Source organism: Pan troglodytes, chromosome 19 (genome assembly GCF_028858775.2).
Source record: "Pan troglodytes isolate AG18354 chromosome 19, NHGRI_mPanTro3-v2.0_pri, whole genome shotgun sequence".
NCBI lineage: Eukaryota > Metazoa > Chordata > Mammalia > Primates > Hominidae > Pan > Pan troglodytes.
The window spans coordinates 14,217,270-14,240,493 of record NC_072417.2 but is presented as its reverse complement, the minus strand read 5'-3'; the positions used below and the strand labels follow the sequence as shown (position 1 = coordinate 14,240,493).

General features: G+C 48.1%; 1 protein-coding gene across 1 annotated transcript in view; it reads left to right on the top strand.

Annotated features, from left to right (window-relative positions):
• The window catches only part of ITGAE (integrin subunit alpha E), an 85,513-nt gene extending 80,446 nt beyond the window's left edge, over nt 1–5,067 (top strand). The window contains exons 30-31 of the mRNA XM_009431609.5: nt 2,893–3,003; nt 4,753–5,067. Of these exons, the coding sequence (XP_009429884.4) occupies nt 2,893–3,003; nt 4,753–4,848 (207 nt within the window). The 3' untranslated portion in view covers nt 4,849–5,067. The remainder of the gene's footprint in view (nt 1–2,892; nt 3,004–4,752) is intronic.
• Nucleotides 5,068–23,224: the final 18,157 nt, after the last annotated feature.

The window sequence follows — 23,224 nt, the reverse complement described above, 5'->3', positions numbered from 1 at the left end:
ATACAGTAACTGTCTTAGTGTGCTGTATCAGTGTTTAGTTATAGTATTAAACAGTACTCAGGAATGCATAAATCTTTTATAAGACTTAGACTAGATACTGGAACTCTTGGAATTCTTTTTGCAAAAGTATGACTAGAAGTCAGACTGATGCCTGTGATTTGTGGACTGAATGCTTTGTGTGTTACCGTGTGTTTTCATTCTTGTTGACCCTTGCCTGGACATGGCTTCAGAGGTGATCTATCTGTGAGCTCTGAGCTCTTTAGTTGGGCATGATTCTCTACTAGAGGGAATGTCAGGAGAGTGATGCTGGATTGCTAAATATAAGGTCCTCTGTTTTCCTCCCTGGAGGAGGAGAAAGGAGCAATTCTCTAGACATGCCAATATAACATTTCCTTTTATTTTTAAGTAGTGTATTTCTTTTTCTTTTCTTTCTTTTTTTTTTTTTTTTTTTTTGAGGAAGAATCTCACTCTGTCGCCCAGGCTGGAGTCTGTTGGTGCCATCTCGGCTCACTGCAACCTCCACCTCCCCAGTTCAAGTGATTCTTCTTCCTCAGCCTCCTGAGTAGCTGGGATTACAGGTGCCCACCACCATGCCCGGCTAATTTATTTATTTTTTAAAATAGAGACAGGATTTCACCATGTTGGCCAGGCTGGTCTCGAACTTCTGACCTCAGGTGATCTCCCCGCCTTGACCTCCCAAAGTGCTGGGATTACAGGCATGAGCCACCATGCCCGACTAAGTAGTGTATTTCTAATACAGAAAATAGAAGGAAATGGAAAATACAGAAAATGGAAGAAATAGAAGTGCCCCATTATTGCACTGCCCAGATTTTAACAAATAAAAGTAATAGCAAGAAAATCCAGGCCATACAGAGAATGGTACCAAATGAAAAATAATGGTTCCTTCATTTCTCCCTTCCCATGCCCCCAGCAGGGAGGAGTTACTATTAAGTTTCTTATGTGCACATTTTAAATTTGTTGTTTCCCCCTCTTACTTACTGATACTTTTATTTCTATAGCATGGATTCCCCAAAATTCCTTTCTTTAAATCCAATATCCTAAGCAAAGTGTTAAGCAGTTCCTGACAATAAGCCCCTGACTTACAGTGACTCTATGAGTATAAACAAACTGTATCCAAATGCATTTCAGCCACAAGAAAGGGAAAATCCAGCTCATGCAGCATAAGGGTATATGCTGTTTATCCAGTGAGGGAGGCCGGCCTGGGGCGACGGCCTGGCTTCTTTGGTCCTTGTACTCTGCCGTGTGGGGGACGCATTCCTTCATGGCCAGCACAAAGTTGCCACATCTCCAAATGCTGTATTTTCACATGGCAGGATACAAAACAGGAAGCAAGAAGTCAGTAGCAAAAGGATGTTGGATTTTTCTTCATGTGCCTTCCCTTTTCAGGGATGAAACAGTTTCCAAAAGCTCCCAGGAGACGTCCTCTTACATGTTATTAGTGAGATCTCAATGTCATGTCAGTCACTGGCAAAGGAGAATAGCTGTGTCATGATCACCTGAGACCAACGATGATTCCTGAATAAAATCCGAAAGGAGAGAGGGGCCCCTGGGCAGGCCAGCATCCGTGTTTGCTGCAAACAGTAGTACCCGGTGCCCTGCTTCTCCCTTAACCTCTACCTGGGCATCTTCGGGGCGCTTTTGGGAATCTGTGGGTTTAGAAGAAGATAAAGGGAGGTGGCTTTGAGAAATAGGGACATTTCTTCTACTCAGATCTGGCCTGTTTCCCGAGTCACTTTGGGACTTCCTTTCACTTCCCAAACCCAGGGTCTTGAGTCCCCCTCCTTCTCCTGTAGAAGAATATTCCAGCCCTCTTTCTGTTCTTCCTCCCTCTTTGTTGCTATGGTACCTCCCTATTCTCAAAGCCTAGGACTTCACTCCTATTTAGTTCAGCTACCTATGAGCTAAACAGGACTGGAAGGTCAACTTTAGGTCAACCAGCATTTATAACTTAATTGGAAGAGGCCTTAAAGGTAAGTTTGTCCAGCCCTTCACCCCGTACAGAACCCTCTCCAAAGCACCCCTGACCTTGGTGCTTAAACATACACGTGAAGGGTTGCTCTGGGCAGGCAGAGAAGTCTTGTTGGCTCTCTGGCCCCACCTAAGTCCTGGGAACTTCCTCTGGCCACAACTTGGAAGGGCCATACCTGGGTCTCAGGAAGCACATCTCCTGAACTTTCTAGCTGAGCCCTGCCAGAAGAGAGATTAGACTCCCGAAATTGGGAGAGCCTTTGGAAAACAAAACCTGAGGATGACTTCTAATAGCTGAGCTCTGCAAGTAGTACACATGGATATAATTTTGCATTTATTATGTCCCTTAGGTAATACACACTTTTTAGTCTGGTGAGGGGAAGACCAGTACTTTTGTCATATTTTATGTGGGGAAAGTGTATTACCAAAGCCTTTAGGGATCTGTGCAAGATCAAAAAGAGCCGTCAGAACGGAGTTGGAAAGGACTTGGAGATCATTTAAAGGAAGTCATCATTTTAAAGAGCATAGGCACGGGGCTCAGGGACATAGAGCAGTGTAGCGGCGTGACAGCCTCACAGTCCTGTGTTGAGACCGGATTCCGTGGGACCCTCTTTCAAGCTGTCAGAGCATCTTTAACAGAAGGTCGCTATCTCCTAACAGACCTAGCCCTTCTAGATAAGGGGCCAGAATAGTTTCTTACGAAGTATTTGGGTGATTGGATAGTTTTAGATGATCTAAAATGCTGCATCAGGGAATATCTAGCTTTTTGCTTTACTGTCATCAGCTTTGATCAATACACGGGTTGTTGCCAAGTCCTCGTATTTTGCTCCTTAAAATAACATGTAGGATTTTTTCCTCGTTTGCTGCACCTGATTTATTGGGCGATCTCTTTGTCTTGTCTAGATCACTGTCGTCTTCCTGAAAGATGAGAAGTACCATTCTTTGCCTATCATCATTAAAGGCAGCGTTGGTGGACTTCTGGTGTTGATCGTGATTCTGGTCATCCTGTTCAAGGTCAGTTCTACTCATGGCATCACAGTGAGGGAAGACTGGGCTCTAGTTTTGGGCACAGAACTCCCTAGGACAGCCAACCTCTGACTTAGAGCAGCTGCCCTGGCCTCGTGGCCACTTTTTTCTCCTTCAACTGCATACCCCCATTTAGACAAATGAGTAAAACAGTATCTGTCTGAAAAGAGAAAACTCTAATTGAGTAATAAAGAGTGATTTTATATATATTTCTTTGGTACCTCCCTATTCTCAAGGCCCAGAACTTACTACTGTTATGTTCGGTTACCTGTGAGTTCAATAGGGCCTAGAAGGTCAACCCTAGGCCAGCATTTATAACTTACTTGGAAGAGGCCTTAACGGTAAGGCCTTAAAACAGATGTGACTGTGGTTCCCCTATTGAAATCTTTTCCTTGCCTTCCCATGTCTTAATGTGCAAACTCTTCTACTGCTGTTTAAGATCCTCTCCTCTCTGTCCGCTACCCCTCTCTGCCCTTAAGTGTTGCTTTTTTTTCTTTTTCTTTTTTTTGAGACCGAGTTCCGCTCTTTCGCCCAGGCTGGAGTGCGGTGGTGCGATCTCGGCTCACTGCAACCTCCCCGTCCCCCCGCCCTGACCCCGGGTTCAAGAGATTCTCCTGCCTCAGCCTCCTGAATAGCTGGGATTACAGGAATGTGCCACCATGCCTGGCTAATTGTTTTGTATTTTTAGTAGAGACGGGGTTTCACCATATTGGCCAGGCTGGTCTCAAACTCCTGACCTTGTGATCCTCCCGCCTCGGCCTCCCAAAGTTCTGGGATTACAGGCATGAACCACCACTCCCAGCCTCTTTTTTTAAAAATAAAAACCAGGGTCTTTGTCCCCCAAGCTGGAGCTCAGTGGCACAGTTAAGGGCTCACTGCAGCCTCGCACTCCTAGGCTCAGGTGATCCTCCCATCTTAGTCTCCTGAGTAACTGGGACTGTTACTCAGGTGCATGCCACCACACGCAGCTAATTTTTTAATTTTAATTTTGTGGAGGTGAGGTCTCCCTATATTGCCCAGGCTGGTCTCAAACTCCGGGGCTCAAGCGATCTTCTCATCTTGGCCTCCCGAAGTGGTGGGGTTACAGGCATAAGCACCTGGCCTTGCTTTTTTCTCCCAACAAGTCAAACTATTCCCTAAATAGGTTTGTGCCTCTGCGTACGCGTAGGCTGCTTTTCTTGTCAGGAATGCCCTCCGTGACTGCTCACTTCACTCACTGTCTTCCCTGAAAGCGGTCTGGAGACTCCTGAGTCCTCTGTGCTGGCTTCTGTGTGTTTGCTGTGAGCTCCCTTCTGGAAACCCTTCCAAATGGCAGTCATCACACTGTATTGTAATTATCTCTTTTTCCTACTAGATGATGAGCTTGATGTAGGAAGCTGTACTTGGTCTCCTTCTATCTTCAGCATCATAGGCTATACTGAGTATTTTTGCATAAATAAGATTACATCCAGTACACCCAAAATTATCATGCTTTGCAAAATAAGTTAAAAAGGTTGAACTGCTCGGGAGAGCAGGGTTCAGAGGAAGGTGGAGTCAGTTCTGATTGAGGGATGAGCACCAGAGGTCTTGAAGGACTGGACTCTCCAGGAGAGATTCAGAGGAAGGTAGGAGAAGGGAGTAGTAAGTATGAGAAGCAGAGGAATATAGGGGCTATTTAGGCAACAGCCAGAATGCCCGTTTTCTGAAACAGATGGCTATCTTTGGCCTGTAACTGGACTTTTCCTTCCTTTGTTTCAGTGTGGCTTTTTTAAAAGAAAATATCAACAACTGAACTTGGAGAGCATCAGGAAGGCCCAGCTGAAATCAGAGAATCTGCTCGAAGAAGAGAATTAGGACCTGCTATCCACTGGGAGAGGCTATCAGCCAGTCCTGGGACTTGGAGACCCAGCATACTTTGCATTACTTTTTCCTTCAGGATGATCTAGAGCAGCATGGAGCTGTTGGTAGAATATTAGTTTTTAACCATACATTGTCCCAAAAGTGTCTGTGCATTGTGCAAAAAGTAAACTTAGGAAACATTTGGTATTAAATAAATTTACACTTTTCTTTGCAGTAGTGCCTTTAATCTGGAAATACAGTATTACTTAGGATTTGCAGTACATTTTGCCTGATAGGGCAAGTTTTCATTCTTATTTTTAAAAAATGATAGATTGTGGCCGGGCATGATGGCTCACGCCTGTAATCCCAGCACTTTGGGAGGCTGAGGCAGGCAGATCACGAGGTCAAGAGATCGAGACCATCCTGGCCAACATGGTGAAACCCCGTCTCTACTAAAAATACAAAAATTAGCTGGGCGTGGTGGCGGGCTCCTGTAGTCCCAGCTACTCGGGAGGCTGAGGCAGGAAAATCATTTGAACCTGGGAGGCGGAGGTTGCAGTGAGCCGAGATCGTGCCACTGCACTCCAGCCTGGCAACAGAGTAAGACTCCATCTCAAAAAGAAAAAAACAAAATAGGCGGGGTGCGGTGGCTCACGCCTGTAATCCCAGCACTCTGAGAGGCCGAGGCAGGCAGATCACGAGGTCAGGAGATCGAGACCATCCTGGCTAACACAGTGAAACCCCGTCTCTACTAAAAATAAAAAAAATTAGCCAGGCGCGGTGGCGGGTGCCTGTAGTCCCAGCTACTCGGGAGGCTGAGGCAGGAGAATGGCTTGAACCTGGGAGGCGGAGCTTGCAGTGAGCCAAGATCACGCCATTGCACTCCAGCCTGGGCGAAAGAGCAAGACTCTCTCAAAAAAAAAATTATCGATTGTATCCTTTCAGATAATTCTTAAGTATCAATTTTTCATATTTCCAGAAGAAACTCTTTGGGGTTTTAATTTAAACATGCAGGTTAAGTTTGGGAGCATTGATATCTTTATAGATTGCCTTTCTACTCCGCTTGCTGCGATTTATTTTTTATTTTACTTTTTTTTTGAGACAGAGTTTTGCTCTTACTGCCCAGACTGGTGTGCAATGGTGTGATCTTGGCTCACCGCAACCTCCGCCTCCTGGGTTCAAGCGATTCTCCTGCCTCAGCCTCCTGAGTAACTGGGATTACAGGCATGCGCCACCACGCCCAGCTAATTTTGTATTTTTAGTAGAGATGGGGTTTCTCCATGTTGGTCAGGCTGGTCTCAAACTCCTGACTTCAGGTGATCCACCCGCCTCAGCCTCCCAAAGTGCTGGGATTATAGGCGTGAGCCACTGCGCCTGGCCATGCTGAGATTTTTAAAAACACTTTGCAGCAAGGTTTTATAATTTTCTTCAAAGGGGTCTTAATTTATAAAGACTTACTTCCAGCTGTATTTTTATTTATTTATTTTGGGGGGGTCTCACTGTGCCGCCCAGGCTGGAGGGCAGTGATGCGGTCATAGGTTGCTGCAGCCTTGAACTTTTGGGTTCAAGCTGTCCTCTGCCTCAGCCTCCTGCGTAGCTGGGACTACAGGTGCAAGCCACTATGGCCGGCTCATTTTTTAATTTTTCTTTTGTAGAGATGGGATCTAGCTATGTTGACCAAGCTGATTTCAAACTCCTGGCTTCAAGTGATCCTCCTGCCTTAGCCTCTGAAAGTGTTGGGGCGTGAGCCACTGTGCCTGACCTGTTATTATGCTTTTGTTGCTACTGTGTGAGAATACCGTTTTTTCCCCCTGACTGTTTAGAGTTTGCACTTAGAACAGTTGGTGGTTTTGAATGTTTATCTTATCTGGCCATTTTACTGAACTGTGGTTTTGTTTTTTTGGAGACGGAGTCTCACTCTGTCGCCCACGCTGGAGTGCAGTGGTGTGATCTCTGCTCACTGCAACCTCCGCCTCCCGGGTTCAAGCAATTCTCCTGCCTCACCCTCCCGAGTAGCTGTGACTACAGGGACCCGCCACCATGCCTGGCTAATTTTTGTACTTTTAGTAGAGACGGGGTTTCACCATGTTAGGCTGGTCTCGAACTCCTGACCTCAGGTGATCCACCCACCTCAGGCTACCAAAGTGCTGGGATTACAGGCGTGGGCCACCGTGCCCGGCCAAACTGTTTTTAAATCACTCTTTAGTTGATTCTTTGGGATTTTTCTAAGGAGACAATTCTATTTGCAAATAATGGCAATTTGGAGTCTTTCTGATATTTCTACTTTTGGCTACCCTTACTTCTTTGACTAGGACGTGGAGAGCTCTGAGAAGTAAACCGTGTGCCTGGTTGTAATGGGAGGGCTTTTCTGGCCCTCCTCTGCCTGCCTCACACCTGCCTGTTATCCCAGCCCCGGCTGCTCTGCCTTTGGGTAGTTTCTAGGGCTTGGTTGGAGCAGCCCATTTACCTCTCATGGAGCCCCGTACCTTGCCAGTGTTACATCACTAGGCTGTTGGGCACGATCTGCTTCCCTGTTGATCTGATTCCATCATCTTCATTTCGTTCAGAAATCCGTCTGTGCTGTCGGTCCCTTGATGATATTGTTCTCTGTTTTCCAATGCTGCCACAGGCTTTTCCCCTTCCTTGTAACTCTTGGGTTGTTTCAGTGGAATTTGCCTTTGAGGGAAAACACACAGGTAAGTTTGCTTACTTATTTTCCTGTTGTGCTCAGGAGTTGTGTCCAAGTTTTCAATATTATATGAAAGCCCCTGCTTTTATACTTTTTAAAATTGCAAATAAGACCCCACTTCCATTGTCACTGGGAAGCCTGTATTGACTTACTGAGTCGTGCTGATCCAATTGGCGTTAGAGCAAGGCAGCTGTAATCGGGGGACTACATCAGGAACTACTTAATGAGGAGGAAGACACTTCTAAGTGCGACATGGTTAGATTTTACAAATTCATATGCTATGGCTTGGGCCAAGGTCTGTGGCATACACCTGTAGTCCCAGCTACTCAGGAGGCTGAGGCATGAGAATCGCTTGAACCCAGAAGGCAGAGTTTGCAGTGAGACGAGATCGTGCCACTGCACTCCAGCCTGGGCAACGGAGCGAGACCGTGTCTCAAAAAATAAATAAATAAATAAATAAATAAATAATGAGGCCGGGCACAGTGGCTCACGCCTGTAATCCCAGCACTTCGGGAGGCGCCGACGTGGGCAGATCACCTGAGGTCGGGAGCTTGAGAGCAGCCTGACCAACATGGAGAAACCCCATCTTCACTAAAAATACAAAATTAGCTGGGCGTGGTGGTGGGTGCCTGTAGTCCCAGCTACTCTGGAGGCTGAGGCAGGAGAATCGCTTGAACCTGGGAGGCAGAGCTTGCAGTGAGCCAAGATCGCGCCACTGCACTCCAGCCTGGGTGACAGAGCGAGACTCTGTCTCAAAAAAAAAAAAAAAAAAAAAAAAAAAAAAAAAAAAAAAGAATGAGTGCTGGGCTCAGCCCTGTGGAGTAACCTTTTCTCGTAATTGAATGAGGTCTAAATAACGTGGCCAATTTAGGTTTTCACACCTGCTTGGTTTCATTGGTTTCATCCCTCCAAAGTTCAGATGGTATCATGAGAGAAACTGGTTATTCGAATCTGCACTCACTATCCTGTACCAGGGCAAAGGAGAACAGAAAGCACATGGGGTACTTTCCCAGCCGGTCTTTCTTCTACAAGCTGCCTTTTAGGTGCTAGGCCTTTCTCATTTCCTTTTCACCCTCTGCCTGGGACAGGAAATGGTAGAGCTTGCATAGATCCAAGAACAGTGAGTCATGCCATAGGGCCACTCTGCTACCCAGAAAAGGACTGAGCTGGGACCCGCTGAACTTTGGATGCAGTTATTGGAGGGAACAGCAGTTTTTTTTTTTTTTTTTTTTTGAGACAGGGTCTCGCTCTCGTTCATGCTGGAGTGCAGTGGTGCGATCTCGGCTCATTGCAACCTCCGCCTTCTGGGTTCAATCGATTCTCATGCCTCAGCTTCCTGATTAGCTGGGACTGCAGGTGCATGCCACCACGCCCAACTAACTTTTGTATTTTTAGTAGAGATGGGGTTTCACCATGTCGGCCAGGCTGGTCTTGAACTCCCGACCTCAGGGTGATCTGCTTACCTCGGCTTCCCAAAGTGCTGGGATTCCAGGCGTGAGTCGCCACGCCCGGCCTCCAGCAGTCTTAAATAATCTGCACTACTGCATTATTCTGTGCACATCTCTAATACATTTACAAGGAGGGGTTTTTGGTTAAGATTTTCTGGGTCTTCTAGTCATAATTATATTATAATGGCACCAGAATTTTACCATTACTTGAACTAGGAACAGATTCAGTATATGGAATCAAGGGAAACTTTCATTTTATTAATTAATTAATTAATTTATTTATTTGAGATAGAGTCTTGCTCTTTTGCCCAGGCTGGAGTGCAGTAGCATGATCTCGGCTCACTGCAACCTCCACCTCCCAGGTTCAATCGATTCTCATGCCTCAGCTTCCTGAGTAGCTGGGACTGCAGGTGCATGCCACCACACCAAACTAATTTTTGTATTTTTAGTAGAGACTGGGTTTCACCATGTTGACCAGGCTGGTCTTGAACTCCCGACTTCAAGTGATCCGCTCACCTCGGCTTCCCAAAGTGCTGGGATTCCAGGCGTGAGTCGCCACGCCCGGCCTCCTGCTGTCTTAAATAATCTGCACTACTGCATTATTCTGTGCACATCTCTAATACATTTACAAGGAGGGGTATTTGGTTAAGATTTTCTGGGTCTTCTAGTCATAATTATATTATAATGGCACCAGAATTTTACCATTACTTGAACTAGGAACAGATTCAGTATATGGAATCAAGGGAAACTTTCATTTTATTAATTTTTGTTTGTTTTGTTTTGTTTTTGTTTGTTTGTTTTTTGAGACAGAGTCTCGCTCTTTCGCCCAGGCTGGGGTGCAGTAGCATGATCTCGGCTTACTGCAAACTCCGCCTCCTGGGTTCAAGCGATTCTCCTGCCTCAGCCCCCCGAGTAGCTGGAACTACAGGCACCCGCCACCATGCCCAGCTAATTTTTGCATTTTTAGTAGAGACGGGGTTTCACTGTGTTAGGCTGGTCTCGAACTTCTGACCTCGTGATCCACCCACCTCAGCCTCCCAAAGTGCTGGGATTACAGGCGTGAGCCTCCACTGCACCTGGCTATTAAAATTTTTTAACTTTTACTTTTGGAGACTGGGGTCTCACCTTGTTACCCAGGCTGGACTTGAACTCCTGAGCTCAAGTGATCTGCAGTAGCTGGGACTAAGGGCATGTGCCACTGTGCCTGACTTAGGGAAACTTAATCACTTCAGGAAGCATTGTCGTCCTAATAGCAGAGTTCAGGAGGATGCACCTAAATGGACAATTCCCAACTTCGGTTGACGTGCTTTGTTTTTTTATTAGTGGGAGCAAATTTTGTAAAGTACATGAGTAATAGGTACATTTCTCATAGTGAAATCAGTAAAAAGTGAAAATTTGCCTTTGTCGCAACCTTGCTTCATTCAATGCTCTTCCTTAGAGGCTGAGATGACCTGGTTTAACGTGTATCTTTCCAAACCCATATTCTGAGCCGGGCACTTTGGGAGGCCGAGGTGGGTGGATCACCTGAGGTCAGGAGTTCGAGACCAGCTTGCCCAACATGGTGAAACCCTGTCTCTACTAAAAATGCAAAAATTAGCCTGGCGTTGTGGCAGGCGCCTGTAATCCCACCTCGTTGGGAGGCTGAGGCAGGAGAATCGCTTGAACACGGGAGGGGGAGGTTGCAGTGAGCCAAGATTGTGCCATTGCACTACAGTCTGGGTGACAGAGCAATACTCTGTCTCAAAAAAAAGAAAGAAAACCAAACCATATTCTGTGCATCTCTAAGTATTTATATATATTTATATCTAAGTACAAAGGTTTTTTTTTTTTGAGGGGGGTTGCATAAATAAGATGGTATCTTCTGCCATTTGTGAGCGTTTTCAAGGAATGCATGTCAGAAGCTAAATGCTGCTGCTACATGCTGGGGGTCAGGTGGGGGAATAGAGGGAGGGGCTATCATCTTGGGCTGACATAATCTTTGGGGAATTAATCACAATTTGTAAAGAAGCTCTTTTAGCTTTTTCCAAGAGTGGAATTAAAAACTTTTTGTAATTGCTCTGCAGTGCCGAAGTGCTTTCCAGAAAGACCGGACCACTTTATGTGGTTATCAGCAGCGTGAGCTTGTTCTGGAATCTCCATTTTTACTTAATTTGTTTGCTTAATGGGTATATAATTATAGTTTCAGTTTTACTTTTCTTTGACTGTTGGCAAGGCCATGTATTTTTCCATGAATTAAGATGACTTTTTTTTTTTTTCCTCTATGCTTTTTCTTTCTTGTCCAGTTCAAACAACATGACCCTGGTATTTTCTCATTAGCTTTTTCTGAGCTGCTCCCTGCTTCTGGGGTAGAAGAGGCGCATTTCTACCTCTGAACTTCTGAGCCTTTGGGCAAGTAAGGGTGATTTGACTTTAATAGGATTAGAAAGCCATGTGCTCTCCAAAGTGGGGGAGCTAAGTCTTACAGATGAGGTGGTGGGCATTAGGAAGCAGCCGTCATCATTGGTGGTCTGTCTGAAAAACAGTCTTCCTAAGTACCACCAGGGAGAAGACAGGACCACGGTGCCCTTCTGCTTCTGGGAGAGGCCCTGCCCTTGCCCTCCCTCTGTCCCTGAGGAGGAGATTCCTGGTGTTTTTTTTTTTTTTTTTTTTTTTGAGACGGAGTCTCACTCTGTCTCCCAGGCTGGAGTGCAGTGGCACGATCTCGGCTCACTGCAAGTTCCGCCTCCCGGGTTCACGCCATTCTCCTGCCTCAGCCTCTCAAGTAGCTGGGACTACAGGCGCCCGCCACCACGCCTGACTAATTTTTTGTATTTTTAGTAGAGACAGGGTTTCACCGTGTTAGCCAGGATGGTCTCGATCTCCTGACCTCGTGATCCACCTGCCTCGGCCTCCCAAAGTGCTGGGATTACAGGCGTGAGCCACCGCGTCTGGCCGAGATTCCTGGTTAACCATCTCCTAGGACCCCGCAGCCAGCTGCAGTCCTGGGGGCACAGTAGTCAGGGGGACTGAAGGTGTGGTCTCTGTGGATGCCTCATCTTCTGTCCAGGGCCGAGAGGGGGGCCTGGACTAGTCCTGCCCAGAACTGCCAGACGTTTTTGAGCTCTTGGCTTTGGTTTCTCGGCGTGATCTTTCCTCTCTTTAGAGCTGTGAGATCTGAGGCTAAGGTTGGAGTGCTGGGATGAGTGAGAGAAAACACCACTGGCCCACTTTGGTGCTGCAAACCTTTTTGATTTCTTAGTCTGGCAAAAGGCTGCCAGCCTAAGTGGAATTGGGATACCCAGGCCTGGGGTCTTTTGGCTCCCGGATGAAGAACTGACTGGATTGGCTAGCTGGTTAAGGACACCAGTACCTCTAGGTTAGGGGTTTCTGACTGTTCGGTGGGCTGTAGATCCTTCTGGTGGTCCAGCAACCCCTTGTCAGGTATTTTCCCAAACGTTGCATTACAAAAATGTTCACACATACAGAAAAGTCGAATTCTACAGTGAACACCGGTCTGCCCACCACCTAGTTTCTGCTGTTAGCATTTTCCTCTGCTTGTTTTGCCCCGTTTTCCCAACCGTCTATCAGCTTATTTTTAAACAATAGAAGTTTACAAAAATCAATTATATTGAAATCTAACAATCAGAATGTTTTTAAAAATTTATATAGAGATGTTTGTATATCTTTATTAATGCCTTAAAGCAGCAGGTCTAATAACTACCCTACTTCCAAAGTGGTGATGAGCTTACATTATATTTTGAGATACCTGCGGTAGCTGTAATGTGACAGGAATATACAATTTCTGTTGGTATCAAGATTATAGGTGGGCGCAGTGGCTCACGCCTGTAATCCCAGCACTTTGGGAGGCCGAGGCGGGCGGATCACCAGGTCAGGAGATGGAGACCATCCTGGCTAACACGGTGAAACCCTGTCTCCACTAAAAATACAAAAATTAGCCGGGCGTGGTGGTGGGCACCTGTAGTCCCAGCTACTTGGGAGGCTGAGGCAGGAGAATCACTTGAACCCGGGAGGCAGAGATTGCGGTGAGCCGAGATCACACTGGCTCCTTTCCCCGACCCCCAAAGGCTCTGACGCTCTAGCTTGGCTTGGATCTGGGCCTCCGCATTTTTCGGCATGTGCTCCAGGTGGTGGTGATGTGGGAGCCGCACCCTGTGAGATGCTAATTATGAGATCAGTGTGTGTGTTCATCTGGTTACACTTTGTCAATGGGCTGCACTCAGCACAGACCTGGAGTCTTGGTGATGAGTAAGTTACTTCAGGAGACGAATTTTAACTTACTGCTCTGGTGGAATTACGTCTGTTGAAATCTTCTATGGGCCAGGCACAGTGGCTCACAGCTGTAACCCCAGCACTTTGAGAGCGCAAGGCGGGCAGATCACTTGAACCCAGGAGTTTGAGACAAGCCTGGGCAACACGGCGAAACCCTGTCTGTACAAAAAATATAAAAATTACCCAGGGGCCAGGCGTGATGACTCATGCCTGTAATCCCGGCACTTTGGGAGGCTGAGGCAGGCAGATCACGGGGTCAGGAGATCGAGACTGTCCTGGCCAACATGATGAAACCCCATCTCTACTAAAATACAACAAATTAGCCAGGCGTGGTGGCGCGCGCCTGTAGTCCCAGCTACTCAAGAAGGTGGGGCAGGGGAATCACTTGAACCCGGGAGACAGAGGTCACAGTGAGCTGAGATTGTGCCACTGCACTCCAGCCTGCCGACAGAGTGAGACTCTGTCTTAAAAAAAAAAAAAAATATCCAGGTGTAGTATGTACCTGTAGTCTCAGCTACTCAGGAGGCTGAGGTGGGAGGATCACCTCAGCCCAAGGAGGTCAAGGCTGCAGTGAGCCATGATTGTGCCACTGCACGCCAGCCTGGGTGACAGAGTGAGACACCATCTCAAAAAAGAAAAAAGTAATCTTCTATTAATATACACACAAAAATAAAAGTCACTTAGTCACTCTACCCCAGACACTTCAAGTATACAGGCTAATGGGTGATTAGAAATTTCATTCCAAGTATACAGGCTAATGGGTGATTAGAAATTTCATTCATTCGTTCTTTGTTCATCATTCTGCAAGCCTCAGTGACTACCTACTTCATGCAGGTCCTGTGGTCAGACTGCTGAAGGCCTTTCCTGCCCGCTTAGCCCCTGCTTGACAGATATGTACCCAACTGTGACAGCGAGGGAGAAGGCAATGAATTCTCTAAATGGTACAGATCCTATCGTGTGGACATTTGGAGGAGGATAGCAATCGAGGAGGCCTTCGTGAAGGAGACAGACACCTGTAAGCTGACCCTCGAAGCCATGAAGAACAGAGGAGAGATCCACCTGGGCAAAGGTAGGGAAGCTGGACACTGAAAACTATGGTAAAGCCCACGAGCCAAGCTGGCTGAGGCTGAGTGTGCAGCGGGGACTGTGTAGCTGGGAAGGCAGGTAGGACTGTGCATTGGATCCGAATCGTGTACAGGGAACTATGGGAAGACACGGGCATTCGTGGTATTTGATACGTGGGTTTCACACTCATTCTTATTGCATTGCCGCAATTCTCACACTCATTCTCATTGCATCACCACAGTCCTGGAACTTGGGAGTAGAGAGGAGCGGATGCGTGTGAGAAGGTTCACACATGCTGTGGGGGAAGCCAGCGCCGGGAACTGGAGTTAGAACAAGATGTGCGTAGCTCTAAGAGGTACCGTGGTAGACTTGTCACTGCTTTGTGGATTTGGTTGACTCGAGTTTGATTCTTTATCCTCTCTTTTTTTGAGACAAGAGTTTTGCTCTTGTTGTCCAGGCTGGAGTACAATGGCATGATCTCGGCTCACCGCAACCTCTGCCTCCCAGGTTCAAGTGATTTTCCTGCCTCAGCCTTCCAAGTAGCTGGGATTACAGGCACGCACCATCACACCCAGCTAATTTTGTATTTTTAGTAGAGACAGGTTTTCTCCATGATGGTCAGGCTGGTCTCGAACTCCTGACCTCAGGTGATCCGTCCACCTCGGCCTTCCAAAGTGCCAGGATTACAGGTGTGAGCCACCACACCCAGCCTGAATCTTTATCCTTTTTAGTGCCCAGTGGACTAGCATTTGGCTCTTTACTCTTTCAAGTGTTTACTGTCTCAGTGGAATTTTCCTCAGTTCAAATATTGGGCGCTGGGTACTGAGTACCAACCCATCAATTACGGTGGGTCACACAAGGTGCTGATGGGCACAGAAGTGCCTCCCACAGAGAGGAGTGTCCTGCCTCCTGTTGACTGCATTTAAATGGCGTTAATAATGCATCTGCCATTTAAGTGGATCAGTAATGTCTATTAATGGGATATGTCCGTCATGGAAGGACCTCAGCAAAAGGAAAAGAGCGAGTTGCCTTGGGAGGCACTTGGTGAAACTCTTCCCATACCACCCCTGCCTACTCTTGTCTCTCTGGGCCACCCAGCTCCTCGGGACTCGGCAGGAAGGCTGGGTCTGCACCTGGTCCCCTTATCTCGGAATGACCTTCTGTGCCCCAGGAGAGACTCAAATCTCCTCCTCCCAGGCCTTCCTGCTCCTTTGAGGTGGGAAATAGAATTCACCATAAGGAAGTAACATCTGAACCTCTACTCCAAGAACCATATGATTTTATGGGATTTGGGTTTTGTGTGTTTTTTTGGTTGTTTGTTTGTTTGTTTGTTTGAGGCAGAGTTTTGCTCTTGTTGCCCAGGCTGGAGTGCAATGGCGTCATCTCAGCTCACCACAACCTCTGCCTCCTGGGTTCAAGCAATTCTCCTGCCTCAGCCTCCTGAGTAGCTGGGATTACAGGCATGTGCCACCACGTCCGGCTACTTTTTTGTATTTTTAGTAGAGATGGGGTTTCTCCATGTTGGTCAGGCTGGTCTCGAACTCCTGACCTCAGGTGATCCACCCACCTTGGCCTCCCAAAGTGCTGGGATTACAGGCGTGAGCCACCATGCCCGGCTGCGGTTTTTTAATGTTGTTTATTTTCTGTTTTGTTTCCTTTAATTTTGTGGGGAATGTTTTTTGGGTTTGTTGGAATCTCAGGCTAAGGGGGAGGTGTTATTTCACCCTCACCAGGGCTGGAGGGGAAGAGAGAACCCACGTGTCTTCAGAGGCTGCAGGGGTGACCAAGGGACACCTCCAAGCTGCTGCTGGGAACAGTGATGCCGTTGGCAACTCTCCTGCAGCTGACATTTTTCCTCTCGGAAGCACTTCATCCCATAGGGAAATGAGGAGTTTTCTTTTTCTTTTTTTTAAAGTATCCCTCTGTGTCACCCAGGCCGAAGTGCTGTGCCATGATCTCAGCTCACTGCAGCCTCAGTCTCCTGGGCTCAAGCAATCTTCCCACCTCAGCCTCCCGAGGAGCTGGGACCACAGGTACTAGCCACCATGCCCAGCTAATTTTTTTTTTTTTTTTTTTTTTGAGACGGAGTCTCGCTCTGTCGCCCAGGCTGGAGTGCAGTGGCGCGATCTCGGCTCACTGCAAGCTCCACCTCCCGGGTTCACGCCATTCTCCTGCCTCAGCCTCCCGAGTAGCTGGGACTACAGGCGCCCGCTACCACGCCCGGCTAATTTTTTGTATTTTTAGTAGAGACGGGGTTTCACCGTGTTAGCCAGGATGGTCTCGATCTCCTGACCTCGTGATCCGCCCGCCTCGGCCTCCCAAAGTGCTGGGATTACAGGCGTGAGCCACCGCGCCCGGCCGCCCAGCTAATTTTTTAATGTTTTTTGTTTTGTTTTGTTTTTTTAGGTAGAAACAGAGTCTCACTTCGTTCTCCACGCTGGTCTCTAACTCCTGGGGTCAAGTGATCCTCTCGCCTCAGCCTCCCAAAGTGTTGGGATTGTAGGTGTGAGCCACTGGGCCTGGCCTCGTTTGTTGTTGAGTTTTTCTATTTGAGGAGTAATTCCCCTGTCTCTAAAGGCTCAGCCCATTGCACCATACATTGTCGCTTTTCATCTATAAAATGTGTAGAAGGAACAGATACTGGTGTGGGGAAAGCTTGGGATCAGAGGCAGGAGGGTCTGGTTTCCCCCAGGTGGGGCCCCCAGCACATTTCTTTGGAGGAGGGGAGGGCTCTGTCTGAGGCTCCCTCGTAGCTTTTACTGGATACATTTGGGAGCCCACCAGGGTTTTATCAGAGACTGTCCCAGGTCTCAGAGCAGACCAGGATGTCCCAGAGTGGGTCCAGACCACAATAATAGACTTTAAAATGCTGGCAAGTCTTAGGAGCAAGGGAGATGATGTAAAAAGAAAATGGCAGGCTGGGTACAGTGGCTCACGCATATAGTCCCAATGTGTCTGGAACTGGTCCCTTCCAGTGGGTTCTTGGTCTCGCTGACTTCAAGCATGAAGCCATGGACCCTCGTGGTGAGTGTTACAGTTCTTAAAGATGGTGTGTCTGGAGTTTGCTCCTTCTGATGTTCAGATGTGTCCAGAGTTTCTTCCTTCCAGTGGGTTCATGGTCTCACTGACTTCAGGAGTGAAGCTGCAGACCTTCTCAGTGAGTGTTACAGCTTATCAAGGTAGTGTGGATCCAAAGAGTGAGCAGCAGCAAGATTTATTGTGAAGAGGGAAAGAACAAAACTTCCACAACATGGAAGAGGACTCCAGCAGGTTGCCACTGCTGGCTTGGGTGGCCAGCTTTTATTCCATTATTTGGCCCCACCCACATCCTGCTGACTGGTCCATTTTATAGAGCGCTGATTGGTCCATTTTACAGAGCGCTGATTGGTCTATTTTACAGAGTGCTGGTTGGTGCATTTACTATCCTTTAGCTAGACATAGAATGCTGATTGGTGCACTTTTACAGAGGGCTGATTGGTGTGTTTACAATCCTTTAGCTAGACACAAAGCACTGATTGGTGCATTTTTACACAGTGCTGATTGGTGCATTTTTACACAGTGCTGATTGGTGCATTTACAATCCTTTAGCTAGACACAGAGTACTGATTGGTGCGTTTTTACAGAGTGCTGATTGGTGCATTTACAATCCTTTACCTAGACAGAAAAGTTCTCCAAGTCTCCACTCGACCCAGGAAGTCCAGCTGGCTTCATCTCTCACCAGCACTTTGGGAGGCCCAGGTGGGTGGATCACTTGAGGCCAGGAGTTCAAGACCAGCCTAACCAACATGGTGAAACCCCGTCTCTACTAAAAATACAAAAAAATTACACACACAAAAAATACACACCACCAGGCATGGTGGTGTGTGCCTGTAGTCCCAGCTATTTGGGAGGCTGAGGCAGGAGAATCACTTGAGCCAGGGAGGCAGAGGTTGCAGTGAGCTGAGATTGCACCACTGCACTCCAGCCTTGGAGACAGAGCAAGACTCTGTCTCAAAAAAAAAAAGAGAAAATGTCCCTTTAGAAGTTCATTTATTTTATTTTATTTTATTTTTTTCCAAGACAGAGTTTCACTCTTGCTGCCCAGGCTGGAGTGTGCAATGGTGTGAACTCTGCTCACCACAACCTCTGCTTCCTGGGTTCAAGTGATTCTCCTGCCTCAGCCTCCCAAGTAGCTGGGATTACAGGCATGCGCCACCATGACGGGCTAATTTTGTATTTTTAGTAGAGACGGGGTTTCTCCATGTTGTTCAGGCTGGTCTCGAACTCCTGACCTCAGGTGATCCGCCCACCTTGGCCTCCCAAAGTGCTGGGATTACAGGCGTGAGCCATCATGCTCAGACTTAGAAGTTCATTTTATAGTTCTCATCACTTCACTGCAGGTACCTTAAATCATCCAACTAGACCAGAGGTGTCCAATCTTTTGACTTCCCTGGGTCACATTGGAAAAAGAGTTGTCTTGGGCCACACGTAAAATACACTCACACTAACAATAGCTGATGAGCTAAAATAAACAAAAAATTGCAAAAAAAAACCTCACAACATTTTAACAAAGTTTGTGAATTTGTGTTGAGCCGCATTCAAAGCCGTCCTTGTGCCAAGGGTTGGACAAGCTTGAACTAGACAAAGGCTTGTAAATCAGACAACGGAACAACAGTCGCTGCTCATCCCGTCCTTTATTTCAGGTGAACAGGAAGGGATTATACTCATTACAGGGAAGCGTGATGTGGACTCCTGTGAGGGAGGAGAAGGAGGGGGGCCATGGTGAGGCAGTGAGGGGGTTGTGACTGCTCTGAAGACCAGCCATTCGCCCTGGGCCCCTGGCTGGGGTGAGGGGAGTTTGTGGGGAGGCCTCAGGAAGCTTCCAATCATGGTGGAAGACAGAGGAGGAGCTGGCATGTCACAGGATGAGAGGCAGCAGGAGAGAGAGGAGGAGGTACCAGGTTCTTTTAAACAACTAGCTCTCGCGTGAACTACCAGAGTGAGAATTCACTCATTATCCGGGAGATAGCGCCAAGCCATTCATAAAGAAGCCACACCTATGACCCAACACCGCCCACTAGGCCCCCTCCAACATGGGAGGTCACATTTCAACATGCGATTTGGAGGAACACACATCCAAACTGTATCACTCGAAAGCAGCAGGCATTTTTCTCTCAGTTGGAGAATTCATCTTGGTTTTGGAAATGTCCCTGACTCGGAATTTTTTTTTTTTTTTTTTTTTTTGAGCCAGAGTCTCGCTCTGTTGCCCAGGCTGGAGTGCAGTGGCACAGTCTCGGCTGACTGCAAGCTCCGCCTCCCGAGTTCAAGCGATTCTCCTGCCTCAGCCTCCCAAGTAGCTGGGACTATAGGCGCCCGCCACCAGGCCCGGCTAATTTTTGTATTTTTCATAGAGAGGGGGTTTCACCATGTTGGTCAGGCTGGTCTCAAACTTCTGACCTCGTGATCTGCCTGCCTCGGCCTCCTAAAGTGCTGGGATTACAGGCGTGAGCCACACTGCCCGGCCCTGACTTGGACTTTTAATAAGGCAGGTGTAAAAAGCAAAGTCCTCATCTCCCCATTGGGCACAATGGGTGTTTGGCATGTGCTTGTGAGGGTGGTGAGTTGGCCTCAGCCATGCGGAGATAGAATGCAGATACCGGGGGCCACAGCTTGTAAGTGTTTTCCACATTATTTTGACTGTGACCCACAGGAAGAAGTATATTCCACATCACAACGCCATATGTGGACACTTAAAACAAACGTTTCACATAACACCAATACTTCCTTAAATACACTAATTTTCTGTCTTTCTTTCTTTCTTTCTCTCTCTCTCTCTCTTTCTTTCTTTCTTAGATGGAGTGTCACTCTGTCACCCAGGCTGGAGTGCAGTGGCGTGATCTTGGCTCACTGCAAGCTCCACCTCCTGGGTTCAAGCGATTCTCCTGTCTCAGCCTCCTGAGTAGCTGGGACTGTAGGCGCGTGCCACCAGGCCCGGCTAATTTTTGTATTTTTCATAGAGAGGGGGTTTCACCATGTTGGTCAGGCTGGTCTCAAACTTTTGACCTCGTGATCTACCTGCCTCGGCCTCCCAAACTGCTGGGATGACAGGTGTGAGCCACTGCATCTGGCAATATTTTCTATTTATTTGCGATCATTGCTCACTACAGTGTTGAACTCCCAGGCTCAAGAGATCCTCCTACCTCAGCCTCCTGAACAGCTAGGACTACAGGTGGGACTACATCCCACCTGGTCAATTTTTTTTAAGAAGCAGGGTCTCTATCATACAGGCTGGAGTGCAGTGGTGCAATAATGGCTCACTGCAGCCTCAACCCACCTGGGCTCAAGTGATCCTCCTGCCTCAGCCTCCCAAGCAGCTGGGACCACAAGTGTGCACGACCACATCCAGCTAATTTTTTATTTTTTGTATAGAAGGGGTCTCCCTATGTTGCCCAGGCTGGTCTTGAACTCCTGGGCTCAAGCAATCCTCCTGCCTTGGCCTCCCAAGGTGCTGGGATTAAAGGCATGAGCCACTGTGCCTGACTTGGCTAGTTATATATGTATGTGTGTGTGTGTGTGTGTGTGTGTGTGTGTGTGTGTGTGTCTATATATATAGACAAAATTTTGCTATGTTGCCCAGGCTGGTCTTGAACTCCTGGGCTCAAGCGGTTCTCCTGCTTCAGCCTCCCAAAGTGCTGGGATTACAGGCATGAGTGCCTGTGCCCAACCTATTTTTTTTAATGCTGGTTGTCGCCCAGTAATTTGATGTCATGCCTCACCAGTGGGTCTGGATCTAGTCTCTGAAGCTGTGCAGTAAGGGGCCCCGTAAGGATGGGCCTGGTCCTGTCCCCAAGAGCCCTGTCCCCTCTAGATGCCCCTCATGTGGTCTCTAAAGCTTCAGGACAGTTCCGTCAGAAGTTGCAGCCTGGTCTTGGCTGTGCCGTGGGGAGTTCAGGAGGGGCTGCCTGTACTGGAGGGGAAGTCAGAGCAGAGCCCTTCTCTAAAGCCACAGTGGCAGTTAAGACAGGACATGGAGGGCAAGTGCCTGGCAGTTCAGCCTCTCCAGTAGCACACAAAGGTTTGATGAATCAAGAACAGCAGAGTGCCTGGGACTGGGGCTAGTGGTAGGCTCTGCTCTGGGGCCTCACTTACTCACCCCTTCCCTAATCACCCTGGAAAAATGAAGGTCCTGGTCTCTAAAGACCCCTTCAAAAAACAAACAGGCCCTGGAACAAAACCTGGAACTCCCTTGGGGAGCGGAGAGACTCAATGTGGCACCATCTATGTGATGCTCATGTTGTCCTGTGCTGGGGTTGATGGGCAAGCTCTTCTCCAGGGCAGACGCAATTCAGGCGACTCCTGTGAGACTCTGAAAGTCCACCTCCCCTCTATACCTTACCCTGGAGCAGCACTGTCAGGGTGACGGGCATCTTCTTAGGGGTGATGTCACTCGGTGGCGGCTGCTTTGGTGAGCGTTGGAGCGCTGTGTTAGCAGGGGGCTGAGGAGGAGGCTGGCAGGAGAGCCAAGATGACTTCAGCTCCTAAAATTCTCAGTCATGACTGGGGCAGGGTGGAATCGAAATGCCCTCCCTGTTTAAAAAAAAAAAAAAATCAGGGCCAGGTTTGTCCACTCATTCAATAATATGTCTAGAACTATGATGTGGCAGGCACAGGGACATACAGAGATGTCCAAAGGCATGGTCCCTGCTCTCCGGGAGCTTCTGGTCTTAGCAGGGGACACAGTCACTAAGTCAATGAGATCCTATTGGATAGTGACAGGTGCTCTAAGGGAATAAAATGAGATAATGGGATAATGGGATGGGGGCTACTTTGGGTGGGCAATAATAACAGGCCTTTTTGAAGAAATGGCAGTTGAGTTGAAATGGATGAAAAGATGCAAAGATCCACGCTTTCCCAAATGACAGTTTGAGAGCAAAATACAGGTTCCCAGCCCCATCTTAGATTTCGTGAATGAAAATTTGAGGGGCAGGGCCTAGGAATTTGCCTTTTTTTCTTCCACATGATTCCCATGCACTTTGAAACTGGACACCTTCCTTGGGGCTTTTACTTTAGAATCACACTGATGAATTTCAGGGTACCTTCCAGTTCCCCGAGTCTGTGACTTAGGGAAGGGAGCCTCTTTGTGTGTGAAAGCCAGGGGTAGGGAGAGGAGCAGGACTGCTTGTGGTCAGACTGCAGGATGCAGAAAATAAGCGTGCGCAGCTCCTCACCACACCCCGCTCACCCAGGGCCCTGCGTCTTTGGCTGTCAGGAGTTCTAAACCTGCCCCCCGGGAGGCCCTCCCTCATCCCACTCCCACTCCTGTTGAATTCCACATACGGAGAGGGTTGCAGTCATAGCTGCATGGATCAGTTCTATTTCTTGTGCGTTGGGAACCATTCCAAACAGTTGGTACATGCGCACTCTCCAGGCATATTTTTAGGATCCTAGGGTGGGTTGCCTATGTCTCCCCGCCCCCACCCCGTCTGCCCCACACCCCCGCACCATCCGCCCTGAGTGTGGGAGGGAGGTCTTCATGCTGCCGGCACTCGGGACCTGCCTGACCACCGACTCCGCCGGAGTGTGGGCTTTGAAACCTGCAGCAGCTGCCGCAGTAGAAACGCGCATTAGTCACAGCAGACACCAGCAGACTCAGGTGGGACAAGTCTTGTCTCTTCCAGCCTGTGGGGGGGGGGCCACGGCTCCCCCCCCGCCCACGGAGCAAGAATGTATCTCCCTGGCAGGAGACCTGGCGCGAGGTGAATGGAGAAACCTGTTGTGTCCCCTTCCTTCCTCCCCTGGCCTCAGCTCCCCATCTATTCAATAGGAAGAACCCTTTGGGATTTCTTTGCGAGGAGAGAAAGGGGAATTTTGCTTTAAACGGAGCTCTTCCCGGCCGTGCGCGGTGGCTCACGCCTGTAATCCCAGCACTTTGGGAGGCCGA